We start from the raw sequence: 17,742 nt of genomic DNA, 5'->3' as shown, positions 1-17,742 counted from the left end.
GGTTATTAAGAATAATGCTGCGACAGCCGGCCCATGTGGCTTAGTGGTTGAGGATCAATCTATGAACCAAGAGGCCACTGGTTGATTCCCAGTCAGGGCACATGCCTGGGTTGTGGGCTCCATCCCCAGTAGGGGGTGTGCAAGAGGCAGCCAATCAATGATGTTTCTCTCTCATTGATGTTTCTATCTCTCTATTCCTCTCCCCTCCTCTCTCCCTAAAAATCAATGGGAAAAAATATTTTAAAAATATATATTCTATATTTTTAAAATTTGTTTTTTAAAAAAATCCTTGTCCAAGGATATGTTTTATTTTTAGTTGATTTTTAGAGAGACAGGAAGGGAGAGAGAAACATTGATTGGTTGCCTGTCATATGTGCCCTGATCAGGAATCAAACTCATAACCTTTTGGTATATGAGAAGATGCTCCAATAAAGTGAGCCTCCCAGCCATAAACATTCTTGATATGTGTTTTGCTTGTATCTGAGTGAGCATTTATGTATGATATATACTTGAGAGTACAATTGCTGAGCTATGGATATTTTTAACTGTGATAGATACTGCCAGTTTTCCAGCAGTGTCTGAGAGTTCCAATTGCTCCACAGCCTCAACAAGACTTGGTATTGTGATTTATTAGTGACTAGAGGCCTGGTTCACAAAATTCGTGCATGGGGGGGAGGCGGGGAGGGGGTCCCTCAGCTCAGCCTGCACCCTCTCTAATCCGGGACTCCTTGGGGATATCTGACTGCCAGTTTAGGGCTGATCCCGGGGATCAGACCTAAACTGGCAGTCAGACATCCCTCTCACAATCCTGGACCGCTGACTCCTAATTCCTCACCTGCCTGCCTGCCTGGTTGCTCCTAACTGCCCCCCTCTGCTGGCCTGATCACCCCTCACTGCCTCTGCGTGCCAGCCTGATCATCCCTAACTACCCCCACTGCCGGCGAGGTCACCCCCAACTGCACCCTCCCTGCCAGCCTGGTCGCTCCTAACTGCCCCCCCCCCCCCCCGCCAGCCTGGTCACCCCTTACTGCCCCCCCTGCTGGCCTGGTCGCCCTCAACTGCCCCCCTCTGCCGGCCTGGTTGCCCCTCACGGCCCCCCCATCAGCCTGGTCGCCCCACACAGCCTGCTGTTCAGTCGTTCGGCCGTCCCTCACTACACCCCTGCTGGCCTAGTCACAGGCAGCCATCTTGTGAGGGAGTGGGGGTTAATTTCCATATTACCTCTTTATTATATAGGATTAGTGTTTCATTTTATTTCCTTGATGATCAATGATGTTGAGCATCTTTTCAAATGTATACTGGCCTTTTAAGTACCCTCCTTTTAAATTATTTTAGGGTAGGAAAAAGAAGGCTGGAAGCAAAAAGATAATCCTATCTGAAAGCTGAAGAGAGGACTGAAGAATTTCAGGGTCAGGACCTTTGGCTACTTGCCCTGCCATATTCTGAAACATCTTTAATATACAGTATGGTCATAGTCTGCAGTCCATAACAGGCCTGCTTAGGGGCTCACCACTGATGGAAATTGGAACATGGCTGATTTATTGACTCCCACCTGGTTTGTGTGCCAGAAGTGGAAAAAAAAATGCAGACATAGGCAGACACATTGTCAAAAACATATAGACAGACAGACAGACAGACAAGACAGTCACATGTAAATACTGTACCATTTGTGGGCTGCTAGGACCAAAAAATTCCTCAAAGGCCATCCAGGGTATTGGGCTAAGTTACAGGGATCATATACACCAACTGTTATCTGTGAACATAAAAGACTTTCTGAATGAGTCAAGTATTATACAGATTCACAATACAGACATTGCGAATACTTACTCTTCATTTTTTATGCTGTTCTGTAAAAGCATTAATAATTAGACACTTGGTGAAGGGCTATAGGGAAGAGAAGAAAGTAAAATGATATAGGTATAGAGGACAGAACTTCTTGATGACAGAGCTATCAAATTCTTCTCTGTACTCCTGTACCTTGTACTGGGTCTGGCAGAGAGTAGGAACTAGATACGTTTAAAAGGAAGAAAGACTGAAAGGAAGACAGGAAGGGAGGGAGTACTGTCAACTGTCAGGGCTCACATAGAAAAAACCTCTCCGAAAGAGACAATCTGTGAAAATTGCTAATTTCTATATAACGAGAACATCACAGGGCCACTATCATTGTCATTGTAAGTCTATAGTCAGATCAAATTAAAAAGTCAGATGCCCTTGATTACTATTCCTACTCCTACAACTCTGACCTCTGCTAGAAAACTTGACTCAACTTCAAATACCGTTTCTTCAGTGATGACTCCCCGTGCCTAAAGTGGTCACCCTATTCTCTCTGCTTCCACAGCATTTTGAACATTACACATAACATTTTCACTTTTTCTGTCTCCTTTCTCTCAAAAGACAATAAATGCTGAGCACCTAGCTCTTGGTTTCTAAATACCATTCTCCAATAAAAGGAATCAGGGCTCCTTGGACACGTGGCTAATTCTAGGGCGGAGGCAGGAAAAACACAAGAGGAACCTGGAGCATCTTGTATATTAGAAAGGAAGGAAGTGCTAAATAAACAAAAGGATGGGATGTCAAGGGGACACCAAAGCCTGGGAGGGGCAGTTGTGGGATGAAGGGGATCAATGGGGGTAAAAAACAAAGAGAACAGCTGTAATACTTTAAACAATAAAGATAAATTTTTAAAAGTGGTGGGTTTTTTTACCCTGATAAAAAGAACAAAAACCTCTCAATGGCCAAGGTTGGATCAATATGGGAAACAAAATAATGTCATATGAGATTATAACCCATAATACAAAATAAATATCTATGAGACCATTCTGACATAAATAAATGATGGATAAGTAAATACGTAAAGATAAAGGAACAAGTCTTCCTCTTAGATTTCCAAACAATAGATGTAGATACATGCCCCCTCCAGAAGCAGAGCTTAATCTTTCTCCTCAGTGAGAGCAGTTGGAGTTAGTGAATCACATCCAAAGAAAAAATAGTAACCTTGCAGTGGAGAAACCTGGAAAACACTACTTAACCAAGTGATCAAGATGAACACCACCAGGGATGCTATGTGGATAGCAGGTACCCCTTGACATGATGTGATAAAATGGGTGTTTCACCTCAGTGGTATTCTTTCCAAAAACCCGTAAGCCCAGTCTAATAATAAAAAAGACAACATTAGCCCGGCCAGTGAGGCTCAGTGGTTGAACATTGATCTATGAAGCAGGAGGTCAGGGTTATAATCCTGGTCAGGGCACATGCCTAGGTTATGGCTGATCCTCAGTAGGGGCGTGCAGGAGGCAGCCAATCAATGATTCTCTCTCATCATTGATGTTTCTTATTTCTCTCCCCTCTCCCTCTCTGAAATCATATATATATATGATAAAAAGGAAAGTCTGAGAAACTGTTACAGACCAAAGAGGAGGCCTGACAACAAAATGCAATGTAGTCTCCTGGACTGGATGCTGGAACACAACGAGGATGTTATTGGAAAACTGGTGAAATCTGAGTAGGTCTTGAGTTTAGTTAACAGTAATGTATTAATGTTGGTTCCTCGGGTTTGATAAATGTACCATGGTTATTTAAGATGGTAACATTAGAAAAAACAAAAAAACAGGGTGAAGGAATATGGGAACTCTTTGCACTATCTTTGCAACTTTTCTATAAATCTAAAATTATTCCAAAATAAAAAGTTTTTTTTAAAAAAAAAGACAGCCCTGGCGGATGTTTGGGTATTGTCCTGTGCACTGAAGGAATACCAGTTCTACTCTCAGTTGGGGCACATGCCCACGTTGTGGAATCAATCCTCGGTAGGAGGTGTGCGGGAGACAGCCGAACAATCCTGTTTCACTCTCACATCGATGTCCCCCCGACACCCTCTCTCCCCACCTCCCTTCCCCTTCCTCTCTCTCTAAACATCTTTAAAACACACACACACACACACACAGACAATGAGCATCTAGAGAAGAGTATCTTATTCATCTTTCCATGATCAGTTCATAGATACATTGCAGATACTTAGTGAACACTTATTGAATGATGAAAACAGATGGACAGATAAATGGATGGATGCCTAAATGATGGATGGATGATAAGTGGAAGGACGAAAGGAAGGAGGAAGGAAAGATAGCTGGCAGAGAACCGTAAGTTAACACACAGGTGTCCTTTATAGGCATACCCGTGGGTTAAATAGAAACATGGCAGATAAACTTTTGATTACTCTAGATCCAGTTATTTCTGTAAGAATGGGATCAGCCCAAACACTTCCACTTATTTACCACAGTGCTGAGTACAGTGTCAGCCACAAAGAAGGAGCTTAACCAATATTCACATGAAAAAAAGCAGAAAGACAGAAAGTAAGAGAAGGAAGGAAGAGAGGGAAGGGGGAGGGAAGGAAGGAGAGAGAGGAAGGAAAGAAGGAAGGCCACAATGCCACCATCCAGAGTATAACTTCCATTTATTCTTTACGTAAATATATTTTAATTATTACAACTTTTAAACAAAAATGGAATCATGCTAAAAATACTGTTTTGTATCTATTATTCTACTATGAACTCTCTTCCATACTAATGTCATTCTACAACCACTGTCAGTAGTGGCTGAATGGCATTCCACTGTATTGATGTACAACAACTTTTTTCTATTTTCTATTAAATAACAATTAGTCTTCATATGAGCTCAATGAATCTCTGGAAATGTCTTACTATTGTCTTATCAGATAATTACTGCGTTATTTCAAAGGTATCCTTAAAAATACTGGCTGCCTTCTCCACTATAAATTTTCTTATTCCCAAGACTGAAGTGTTTTGTCTAGTAAATTTTCATGTATTAAATGCAAACAGATGCATATTTAATTCAATATAAACAGATTCATAGGTATGGCCATCCTTTCAGGAAATACAGAATACCTTTATTTGAGATTTTTTTTTCCATGGGAAGATATAGCATTAGTATCTAGAAAACTTTTTTTTTTTTTAATATATTTTATTGCTTTTTTACAGAGAGGAAGGGAGAGAGATACAGAGTTAGAAACATCGATGAGAGAGAAACATTGATCAGCTGCCTCCTGCACATCTCCCACTGGGGATGTGCCCGCAACCCAGGTACATGCCCTTGACCGGAATCGAACCTGGGACCTTTCAGTCTGCAGGCCGATGCTCTATCCACTGAGCCAAACCGGTTTTGGTGTAGAAAACTTTTAAAAATAGAACTTGCAGAGACTACTCTGAGGACTGCCCCTATGTCAGTGAGTGACCTAGGGAAAATGAGTCAGCTCCTCCAGGCCTCAGTGTTGTTTATCTGAATCACTCAGGCATTTTATACAGGCAGACTAGAGGCCCAGTGCATGAAATTCTTGCACTGGTGGTGGTGGGGGGGGGGGGGCGTCCCTCAGCTTGGCCTGTGCCCTCTCGCAGTTCGGGAGCCCACAGGGAGCAGGCCTAAGCCGTCAGTCAGGCATCCTTAGCACTGCCTTGGAGGCAGGAGAGGCTCCCGCCACTGCTTCTGCGCCAGCTGTGAGCCCGGCTTCTGGCTGAGAGGTGCTCCCCCTGTGAGAGTGCACTAACCACCAAGGGGCAGCTCCTGCGTTGAGCGTCTGTCCCCTGGTGGACAGTGCACATCATAGCAAGCAGTTGAGTGGCCTTAGCATATCATTAGCATATTATGCTTTGATTGGTTGAATGGCCAACGGGACAACTGAACACTTAGCATATTAGGCTTTATTATATAGGCCTACAGGCCTGTTGCATGAAATTCGTGCATGGGAGGAGGGTCCCTCAGCGCAGCCTGCACCCTCTCCAATCCGGAACCCCTCAGGGGATGTCCTAAACTGACAGTCAGACATCCCTCTCGTAATCCTGGACCGCTGGCTCCTAACTGCTTGCCTGCCTGCTGGCGTGACTGCCCCTAACCTCTGCCTGCCAGCCTGATCGCCCCCTAACTGCTCCCCTGCCAGCCGATTGCCATCTAACTGCTCTCCCCTGCTGGCCTGATCGCCCCTCTAAGTGCTCTCCCCTGCCAGGCTGATCTCTAACTACTCTCCCCTGCTGGCCTGATCGCCCCTAACCGCCTCTGCCTCGGCTACTGTGGCTTTGTCCAGAAGGACATCCGGAAGATGTCCAGTCTAATTAGCATATTATCCTTTTATTAGTATAGATGACTAGTACTAAAGATTTGTAATCACTAATAATGTTGTTAGCAGAAATGCCCATGTTCAGACTTTTCATGTTCAGTACCATCTCATTTAATCCTCACTACAACTCTATGAAGCAGGTACTATTATTTTCCCCATGATTCAGTTGTGACAGAGGGTATGTGCTGGATAAACTACAAAAGTAATCATCGCTTAAACTTCAATTAAAAAAAAAAATCAAGGGCATTTACAACTCTGTTACCCAGCAAGAAAAGGGGAGAGAAGAAAGAAATTAGCTTTCTATTTCTCTAACATTTGAAATGGGTTAGAAAAGAAATGGCCTAATGCAATTAAAAAAAAACACACACACACATTAGCTGGAGCAGTATGTGTTCTAATCCTGCAGCTCATTGATTTTAAGATCTTGGGGAAATTCTTTCCTCGCCTCTGAAATAAAGGAGTTGAATCATTTTATCTAAAGGGATTCCTTTGAGCTCCAGAATTATAGAACTTCAAAGAACATTAAAGAGAAAAAAAATCCTACATAGGTTACAAAACAAGACAGATAATATTATTAAGGTTCAATTTTATAGGGTGTCTAAAGGCTATTCAATTTTTTTAGGAAGAACCTACACAGCATCAATTCAGAAAATGCCATTCATATAGAGATTTTGTGTTTCAATTTTCAAATGTGACTCCATAAAACTGGGCTCTTATCAAATGTCCTGAGTTACTCTCTTTTAACTTGGGACAATTTATTTAACCTCTCTATGTCTTAGTTTTCTCATCTATAGGATAACTCTCACCTGCACTTAGCAAAGACATAGGCAAGCACTCTACAAATAGTGACTATAACACAATGTAAATAAACTCTATTATAATAACTTAACTCACCTATTTGTTCAGGTCAATCTATCACCATTACATAGTTATCTATCTTCAGTAACAAAGTTATCTTTTATTAACTGGTAGAGAAAAGAAGTGGATAAGTTCTAGTTTATCAAATATTCTCTAGGTCTATGCTTTATCATCTGTAAATGTAGAGTTGGGACTAAGTGGTACTTAAAGTATATAAATTAGAATGTTATATTATACTAGAGGCCCGGTGCACAAAAATTTGTGCACTCGGCGGGGGGGGGGGGGGGGGGCTCAACCCGGCCTGTGCCCTCTCACAGTCTGGGACCCCTCGGGGGATGACTACCTGCTGGGTTAGGCCTGCTCCCTGAGGGGAACGGGCCTAAGCTGGCAGTAAGACATCCCTCTGGCAGCCTGGGAGCCCTCGGGTGATGTCCACTTGCCAGCGGAGAGCAGGACTAAGCTGCAGTCGGACATCCTTAGTGCTGCTGAGGAGGCGGGAGAGGCTCCCACAACCACTGCTGTACTGGCAGTCGTCAGCCTGGCTTGTGGCTGAGCAGAGCTCCCCTGTGGGAGCACACTGACCACCAGGGGGCAGCACCTGCATTGAGCATCTGCCCCCTGGGGGTCAGTGTGTGTCATAGTGACCAGTCTTTTCCAGTCGTTCTGCTGTTAGGGCCAATTTGCATATTACCCTTTTATTATATAGGAGTTACTGGCCAGCCTGGATGAGGGGCTGATGGCTGTTTGCAGGCTGGCCACAAGCCCTTCAGTGTGGGGGTCCCCACTGGGGTGCCTGGCCAGGCTGGGTGAGGGGCTGATGGCAGTTTGCAGGCTGGCCAATCCCCACAGCGGAGACCCTCACCCCACGAGGGTGTGGCCAGCCTGGGTAAGTGGCTCATGGCTGTTTGCAGGCTGGCCACAGCACCTTCAGGATGGGGGTCCCCGCTGGGGTGCCTGGCCAGCCTGGGTGAGGGGCTGATGGCTGTTAGCAGGCTGGCCACAACCACCAGCCACCCAAGCTCCCAGTGGAGGCTGGATGGAAGCAGGTATCTGGGATTTATTTGTCTATAATTGAAACTTTGTTGCCATGAGCGGAGGCCACAGCTGGCTCAGGGCTGGCAGGAAGCTTGGCTTCCTCCATCACCCGGGCAACAAAGCCTCCTGCTTGTTCCAGCTCTGTGGCTGCCAGCCGCCATCTTGGTTGGGTTAATTTGTATATAGTCGCTCTGATTGGCTGATGGGCGTGGCTTAGGGCATAGTGAAGGTATGGTCCATTAGCATCTTTGTCTTTTATTAGTGTAGATACTACAAATGGATGCCTAATTTCAAAGAATGAACATATTTCTGACACTAAATATAAAGACAATGAGATACGAAGGTAAGAAAAAAAGAAATCTTTTTTTTTGAGCAGAAAAGATCAGGAATAAGTTCTTAGAACAACATGACCTAAGATGAGCTACAGAAAAGGAATGAACTGCTGAAGAGAAATCTATCACTTACCCATAAAAGGAGGTCAGCGTGAAAATGCTTTGAAGTAACCCTCCTACTCACATGAGGCAAGCATCTGGACAGAAAAATGACAGGATTCATTTGACACTAGGCTGAACATCAGTTAATAATCCTTTGATTTTTTTTAAAGTGACTCCGAAACCTATTAAGTGCTTTAGAAACTAAATTGGGAAGCTCAGCTATTATAGAAATTAGTCAGCACAATGCTAGCAAGCCAGCTGAACTATTTGGGTAATCAATAAAAATTTTTTAAATGGCAATCAGAAATGATCATTAACAAGGAGTTCTGGGTTTTAGAACTGGCTTTGCTGCAAATTCATTGTGTGAACTTGTACAAATCACTTCCTTTTATGATACAAATCAGTAGAAAGAAGCAAAATGTAATTGGAAAAAAACTTTGTTTAAAAGGTTTATGAAATAAATATTTTTTTCTACTTGGCTGAGAGCATACAACTATTGAAGTGGTCCAGTCATGATCTGTCTATGATCCACCCAGCAATGTGCTGGAAAAGTACAACATGAGAAAGGGAAGGAGGGAAATTGTCAGTTTGAGTGTCTTTGAGAAATGTTTATCCTAATCCCATAAAACATGACAAATGGCTATTACCTAAACATTTGCTATAACAGAAAATGCATAAAAGAAATTACAAGTTTTGAAAGTGTGAGAAAATTACTCAAATCTCTAATACCCGGTGATGTAACAGATGACTACCAAGATGCAAAGATCGCTAACTGAAGAGCCCACTAAAAGCATACCAATGCTATTGCTCTTGTTTAAAGATTCTAAAGCCCTAGAATTAAGGCCTAATGTTTTTGAAATTACAAAATATTTCCCAAACATACCATCTTCAGTAACTGCTTTGAAAAAAACAGAATACTCAAACAAACTTTCCAAAAAGATTGGCAATGGGGTAACTATTTAGGCTGTTTTTAATGCAAACACAAGAACTATTTGTTGTAACAATATGATGCCACCATGACTTGTAAGTGGAATCAACATTTTATTGAGGGAAATAAGAACTTAAACAATGCTCATTTTCAACTGACCAAATGTATACAACATTCAATGCTAATAAGGGTACATTGTTGGCAAGAGAGAAAATTGGCAATGTGGGGCAATAGTTATAAACAGTGGTGTGCTAGAGACAGTTTGCGAGAGCCTACTTTCTCTTCCCATCTCCAAATAATGTGACTTCACAATGGTGGCTTGAAATTGGCTGTGATGGGATTACAGACACCATGAAATAAGCAAACACTACAAAATCAGGGTCCCCTAGCCCCAAAAGCCAATTGTCAAATGGGTAACTTTTGATTATAAGCCTTAAAATGTTCAAACTCTTCAACCCAGTAATTCTACATCTAGAAGTGTAAGAAAATAATTCAAAATAGGAAGGAGGGAAGGAATTTCATGTACAAAGAAGCTCCTAATAGTAAATAAGTATAAAAAATATAAATGTAAAATTTGATAAAATTATCAAATGTATCAATTTAAAAGGATGTTGATATAGAGCATAATACTATTATGCTTAAACTAGTGGCCTGGTGCATGAATTCGTGCACACTGAAAGGAAATTAATTAGAAGAAATATTTTAATATTGCTATTCGCCCTTTCTCTATAATAGAAGTGTCAACTAAATTCACGATTGACAATGACAGATGAAAACACACGTGTGCAATTGACACCAGAGAAAGCTTTATATGTATCATGCATGCACAAGCCAACTTAGCCTTTTATAGATATAGAACAAATTTGCCTAATTAGACCAGCTTTCTGATTTAGCTAAACTTTTCCAGCCCAGCGAATTACCCCAACTTCTCTTTCAGGTAATTGTCAGCAACACAGCAATAAATATCAACATGAAGCAGATTACTATTGTAGATCACGCAGGGAGAACAAAGGGTAAAATATTAAACTGCAGCAGTGTTTGACTATATTCTGTGCAGTGAGAAAATCTGAAGTCATTTTCAAGGTCCACCATTGTTTACTTCTTTTCAGTTGGGTCAAGTTTCTAAGCTTTCTAAATCTCTGTTTTCCGGCTAATGAAAAGAAAATAGGATTCCACAGAGTCTCCTACCTACTTACTCCAGGACTTCTGTGAGGATCAAATGAGATGAAGCATGGGAAAACACTTCAAAGACATTTGATTACAGTGTAAAGTGTTTCCACCTGGCCATAAAGCAAGTCGTGTTCCTGGGCTGCAGAAACTACAAGGAGGCTAGTCAATAGGGAGAGGAAGCCAGGTGTTGCTACATGACATCATTACCTGAATGGACACTTAGCATATTAGCCTTTTATATATATAGATAATACAATAAAACAGAATATAGTAAAATCTTTGTCTTTAAAAAATAGGCAGAAAAAAATTAGAAGGAAATACAAAAAATGCTTACTTTTAAAAAAAATCCAAAAACTTAAATAGTTGAAGAGCTTTATAGTACTTCAAAAACAGAAAGATACAGGTAGATATAAAATTAATGAAACCATGCCTAGTACAGTTCATTTATCTGCCAGTATTCTCAAAATGGGTACACAGCATTGTCCAAAATACAGGTGATGAGCTATTTGTGAGTCCTAAATCATTTAGTGGATCACAGCTATCATTTTTCAAAAAAAGATAAAACAGAATAGAATAGAAAATAAGCACAGTAAAGTATTATTTTGTTAAAGTTTTGTCTGTCATATATGTGTATATATACATCTAAAGACACACATAAATATGATTATTGAGTCATAATGTAACAGTTGTTTTTAACTATCAGTAACAAAGTTTGGCATTAGCAATCATCTTAACAACCATAAGTCAGCCAAGAAATGAGAGAAAACCAATCAAAGATGCATTTGCTATTGAGTTTTAATTTTAAGAAAGCAGCAAACTGGTAAAAGCTTCCTGAATTGTCTAGGGATTTCTGAACTGATAACCCTGCAAATCTCAGGAGGGCTTCTCCAGCAGACAGACTAGTCCTAATTTCTTCAGCAATTTTTGAAATCCAAAAAGGCAAGGAAGTTTGCCTTTCTTTGGTAAAGGCAAAGTCAGCAGCATGACTCAGGGCCTCAAAATTCCATTTTAATAGAATAGCTGGAGATTGTTGTTAGTTCAAAGAAAAGAATTTTCTTTTAAAAATGAAAACTAACAAACTTATTCTAAGAAAATATAGTGGGAACAATTATAACATGTGAGTAAAACTTAATAAAGCCTGTTTATATCCATCATCTGTTAATTCTCACAACCACCTACAAGGAAGAGGGTATTATTCCTGTACACTTGTGCATGAGAAGGGAGCTGAGACTCAGAAAGTTTGGCTCATGAAGATGCAGTTGGGACCCAAAATCTGGCCACCTTACTTACTCTATCATAACATGCTCTGAGCCAAAGAGAGAAAAGGGATGCTTCTTTTTCCATTATATGAAGCATTCTGACTGTAGAAGGTAAAGTGTTTCACACGAAAATAGGTCATTCCGTTCTCTACCTCATTTCCCTCCTCCTTATCTATAAAATGGGAACAATACTACTCACTTTGTACGGTGTTGGAAGGATTATGAATAGCAAGTATAAGGAACCAGCTCTGCGTTGGGCACACAGTGAGAACTTCGGGCACAGGAGCTGCAGCTGCTGTTGGCTAAGTGGACAGTGAGGAATCATGATTCTCTTCGGGGGCAGGTACCCACTCTCTCCCAGCCAGCTGAGGCTCCAGACATCAGTGAGCAGTATCTTTAGATGCAAAGGCCCCACTCTGGCTTGGAGCAGAAATGAGCCATCTCCCTCCTTATCTCAGCAATCCCACAGGATCTCACAGGCAAGCTAAGCCCTGTCCTTCTCTTTATCTTCCTCTGAGCCAGGGACCCAAACAGGACTTACGAATGGATTTGAGTGTTGTAGATCCTCTGACATTAGATATTAGACCTGTGTACAGATATGTATTTTTCTGGGACGAGGATCCAGTACTTCCACCAAATTCTCAAGGAGTTATTCACCACCACCCCTGACCCAAATTAAGAACTACTTCTCTAAATTACCCTTTGCAAATCACATACCTCCCTCATATTCCCTCTCCAGGCAGGACACTAAGCAGGTCTGTGACTTACACTAGACATAAACTTAAATGGGACATTTGGGAAAGCCTTTATAAGATACGTGGCCTTAATCAGATAGCAGAATACTCACATTAAAGAGAACACTATAAGGAGCCATACTAGAGTGACCTACTACTTATTAAACGCCTACTGTGTGTCAGGTACTGACCCAGTTGCCTCACATATGTGAGCTCTAATCTTCACAACAACTCATACATGCATCCATTCTTCCATGTATTTTTTTGCACACCCGGCAAGATACTACAGGATGCAGATGCAATGGGTGATAAAGCAAAGACAGGGTACCCGCCCTCACAGAGCTTACATTTACATGAGAGAAAAAGATATTATCAAAGATCACCCAAGAAAATGTACAATTACAACTGCACTAAATATTGCAAAGAAAAACTACACAGTGCTATGAGAGCCCAATGCAAGTATGACAACCCTTTTTACAGAGGTCAGGGAGGCTTCTCTGAGGAATCATGATTAAGTTTAAATCCAAAGAAAGAATAAATACTTCACTGGGCAAAAGGGAGATGGAGGTGGAGTAGAAGAGGCAGAAGAGAAGAGAGAAAAGGGCTTTCCAGGCAAAAGGCGCGTGTAAAAGCCCTGTGGCAGGAGAGCACCCGGCAGCACCTTTGAGGTGTGGCGAGGTGCAAAAGCAAGAGGGAATGTGGACTGACTTGGGGCTGGAACTGCACAGGGGCCAGGCCACAGGAAGTCTGTGTGCCATAATAAGGACATTGGATACTATTCTTAGAGTTCAGGGAAGAAGACATTGCTAGTTTTATTTGGAGAGTGACATGATCAGATTTGCTTTTCAAAGAATTGCTTTGGATAATATGGGGACAGATTAAAGGGAGGTCAGAGTAGACACAAAGAGATGATTAGGAAGCTATTGCAGTAAAGCAAGTGAAAGATCACAGCAGCTTAGCCTGGGATGGTGAGCAGAAGAAATCCAGAGGTGGGGGACTAAGAGAAGTTCAGGACAGGAAATCCATAGGACATGGGGGTGGTAAAGGACAGAGAGTGGTCTGGCAGGCTGCCCAGATCTCTGGCTCTCCTGGCTAGATGGAAGGTGGTATCACTGCAAGACACTGATGCTCAGAAGAGGATCAGATTTGAAATGAAGATTATGAGATCAGCTTGAAGATATTGAATTTGAGGGGGTGGAGGAAGCAGGCAACTGGATAACATGGTCTGGGGTCCAGAGGGAGGTTCATAATGGAGGAAGTGGTCACAGGCATCAGGGATACAGCGAGATCCTCCAGAAAAGAAATCAGACTGAAAAGAGAGGAGCTTGGAATGATGCCAACATTTCTCCACCTTACATGTGCAGACGCCAAGGCTCACAGAGAAATAGTGACTTGCCCAGGCATTTCAAAGTGCTGGTGAGAGGAGGAGGCAGAGAAAAAAGTAAAACATGAAGTCAGAGCTCAACTGCAGGAGTTCACACTGAAAAGAATGCCTATATTTTGAAGAATAAGGCAAAAGCCTTCAAGGACACTTCATGAATCAAGAACACTAAAAAGAAACTGGACTTATGTGAAAGAGTGAACTAGATTAATAAAAATAAAAGCAGAAACAACTTCAAGTGAAGTGATGTTTAGATTGCACAGAAATCTACTTTCCCTGAACCCCTTTGTTTCGAGACCAGTCCAAAATGGTCTCTCCCTCCTCTCAACACTCCCACATCAGGTGCTCATTAAGTGTCCAACATTGCACTAAATGTTGAAGACACAGTGTGGGGTCAAACATTTTTGTGCGAAAGTTGCTCACAGGCTGGTTAGGGAGAAGAGGCAGGCAGATAAACAAACCAACAATGACAGTAGAGCTCAGTCAGTGCTAGGAGAGAGGCTGCTACCCAAACACAGAAAAGGGCTATCAAACAGTGATGAACCAGCCCAGCCAGCGTGGCTCAGTGGTTGAACGTCAACCAATGAACCAGGAGGTCACGGTTCTATTTCCAGTTGGGGCACATGCCCTGGTTGCAGGCAGGAGGCAGCTGATCAATGATTCTCTCTCATCATTAATGTTTCTCTCTTTCTCTCCCTCTCCCTTCCTTTCTGAAATAAAAAAAAATGTATTGAAAAAAACCCAGTAATGAACCAAAAAAGGGGTGAGATCCTAGCCAGGTGAAGGAAACAGAAATAAACGCATTTCTGAAGGCATGGGAGGGGTGAAGGGAGGGGGGAGAAGCATTGGACATTTGGAAGGCATAGTTGTAGACAGAACATAGGCTGCTTCTTGAGGGATGAAGCTAGAAAGATGGACAGGAACTGGTTTGAAGAGGCCCCAAATGCCAACCTAATTTGTTTTACTTTATCCTGAAGTCAGCAGGAAACATAGAAGAGTGACATGATCAAATTCACATGTTAGAAAATGCATTTGGGCAGTACTGTGAGGGATACATGGGACATTCAGGACCATAGATAGGGAGGTTGCCCAGGCCATGAAACTCCTATGAGGCCATCCATCCGCACAGTTTCTGGTGAACCTTTCTAGAACAAGATGGGGCACAAACATCCGAAGTATCAATCATATCATTTCATTGGCACTTCTCTTCGACTACCTGAATTTTTAGTTAACTTTCCACAAGTCATGTCTCATCTCCCTACAAGATCTCAGGTTCTGTGAGAACATATACACTGAGTAATTCTAAGCTTTCCTAAGATGCGACCCTAAACCAGTGAAGTGTTCTATGCCTGAACTTGGCAGGTGGTTGGTCTCAGGATCAGGGCACAGGTAAACTTGCCCAAAGTACTTCAAAGGAGATTCCAGAGATTTGTTCAGTCCTTGAAAATATATTGCTGTTGAGGAAGACATGAATTGGATGCATATTTAGGCACCTGCTGGGTATTTTATTCACATTATCATGTCTGATCTTTACAAAGCCTGCAGGAGATAGTATTATCACTATTTAACAGATAGACTAAAGTAAAGAAAGATCATGCAAATTCCCCAAAGTCACTGAGCTACTAAATGGCAATGTTGGGTGTCAAATCCAGATCCATTTGATTCCAAAGGGCAATCTGCACCCAAATGATAAGAGAATGGAATGGAAGAAAGCACACGAGCTTTGGAATTCAGACCACTTGGCCCTGTGACTCTGAGTCTCATTTTCATTAAATAGAAAATGCAGATACTAATAACACCTATTTCACAAAGTTATTATAAGATCAAGTGGGTTAAAGCTCCTTTTCAACTGTAAAGTGCTCTGCAACTAGTTATTATTTTGGTATACGTGCACTTTGGGGGAGGACCTTTTATTTACCACTCATAACCTGAATGAGTTGCCTTCAAACACAGGCCATTTAATCCTGCCTGCTATCACAATAGGACCTCATTCTAGACTGGACTTTACATTATTAATGGTTGGTCTCATTGCTGCTAATTTAGCTCCAATTCTGTGAAACTGCCTAGGGGGAGAGAAAATAATTTTAATAAAATTTCAATCCTCAGTCATTATTTAAAAAAGGGCTTCCTCTGAAAAAGAGTATATTTAGACATGATGTAGATATGGCCCCTACCCTTTAGGAGCTTACAGACTAATACAGCACAAAAAGTACTTTGTACAAGGGATTTGTTGAGTAGAAAATGAGGATCAAGGAATAAGTACCATGAGATCAGAAAGGGATAGGTTACACATGGCCCCACCCTGAGAAGGCTTCACAGTGGAGGCAGAATTTCAATAAAAAGAAGGAGTTTCATAGGATTTTCACAGGCAGAATATATTTCAGGAAGATGATACAACATGAGGATAAAGAGAGATATAGGAAAAGTTCTAGGCATAGCTGATTGAGCGGGGGGGGGGGGGGGGGGATGTCTACTGAAAACAGACAAACTTAGTTGGAGCAATGGTTTAAGAGGACAAAGGTGAAAGATGAGGCAGGAAAGTAAGCTTGGAGCCAGAAGGAAGACACCATTAACTCTTCATCAATAAATGATATAGCGAATGTGAGCAGTTTGAGGCCGGCCCTTCTTTAGTATTGGTATACAAGATGGAAGCAAGAAGACTCTACCTGTCCAGAACTACAGTGGTAGCTCTGGGAATAAATTAAAACATACATACAAAATATACTGTGAAGGAAAACTGAAATAACTTCATTACTAATGGGAAGCAAGGAATCCAAAATTACTCTGAGGTGCAACAGAGCTAGGAAATTCCGAAGCAGGAGATGATCTGGGAACTGCAGTGTGGGAGAGAATGAAGATAACGACATGTTCTGAAACATTCTCTGGAGGGATAAAGAAATCAAAATGAGTTTGAATTCTGCAGTGGTCTATCAAAACATAGGCCACTGGATTTTTTTACTGGGAAATGAAGTGATACGCAGTTTCTCTGACCTTTGTCCTTTGATCTTGGAGGAAATCACTGTAGTGTTTAAGCAAGGAAACCAGCACCGTGTTCTCGTCATACGTGATTAAGAAGTAAGGTAATGCTGGGACTCCTTCAGCTTGACAAAGATCATCATATGCACACTCAAGGGCTTGAATCTGAAAATAGGAAACATTGAGTTATTCTCCAGGAATTACATATATGATGCTGAGCTAAAAATTAACATATAATAAATGGTAATTTCAAGCCAGAGGACTGGAAATGACTGATCACACCACTGTTATTCTTTTGCAGCAAATGAACGTAAGAGTGACCAAAATAATGCCACTTCACTTTTACATAATATTTTTCACATGCATGGTGGTGTCCCTTAGGGGCACAAAAGGACATTTTATGGTACAGCATGGTAGTTTTCTAGGATATGAACCACAAAGGTTGAGAGAGGGATCCAAACATTATTTCTCTTCTGAGATAACCAAGCATGATTCTACGACTGATGAATTTTAACCTGAACCATTCCATAATCTTTAACAGCTTTATTGAGATACATTCACTTACCAAACAACTGACCAATTTACAGTGCACAATTCAATGCTGTTTTTAGCATGCTCAGAGGATTATGCAACCATAACCATGATTTGAGAACACTTTTGTCTTAAAAGAAAACTCACACAAATCAACAGCCAATTCCCAAGCATAATCCTTTCTCCCAACTTATATTTCTCCTTGGGAAATTAGTTCCACAAAGCCATAACCTTTGATTTTTCTTAGTAAACATACTTATTATTTTTTAATCAGTAGGGGCTGCTCCCTAGTTTCAGAATTCAGGGTTTTAG

At 41.5% G+C, this 17,742-nt stretch overlaps 1 protein-coding gene across 2 annotated transcripts in view; it reads right to left on the bottom strand.

The window, feature by feature from the left end:
* The window catches only part of ATG7 (autophagy related 7), a 245,706-nt gene that overhangs the window by 190,577 nt on the left and 37,387 nt on the right, over positions 1–17,742 (bottom strand). For both annotated transcript variants that reach the window (XM_081105634.1, XM_081105635.1), the window contains exons 7-8: positions 16,915–17,064; positions 1,665–1,753 (exon numbers count right to left, since the gene is read on the bottom strand). In XM_081105634.1, the coding sequence (XP_080961760.1) occupies positions 1,665–1,753; positions 16,915–17,064 (239 nt within the window). The remainder of the gene's footprint in view (positions 1–1,664; positions 1,754–16,914; positions 17,065–17,742) is intronic.

This window comes from Myotis nattereri (assembly GCF_964212035.1).
Source record: "Myotis nattereri genome assembly, chromosome: 14".
In the NCBI taxonomy this organism is placed as follows: domain Eukaryota; kingdom Metazoa; phylum Chordata; class Mammalia; order Chiroptera; family Vespertilionidae; genus Myotis; species Myotis nattereri.
This window is presented reverse-complemented; position numbering and strand designations above follow the sequence as displayed.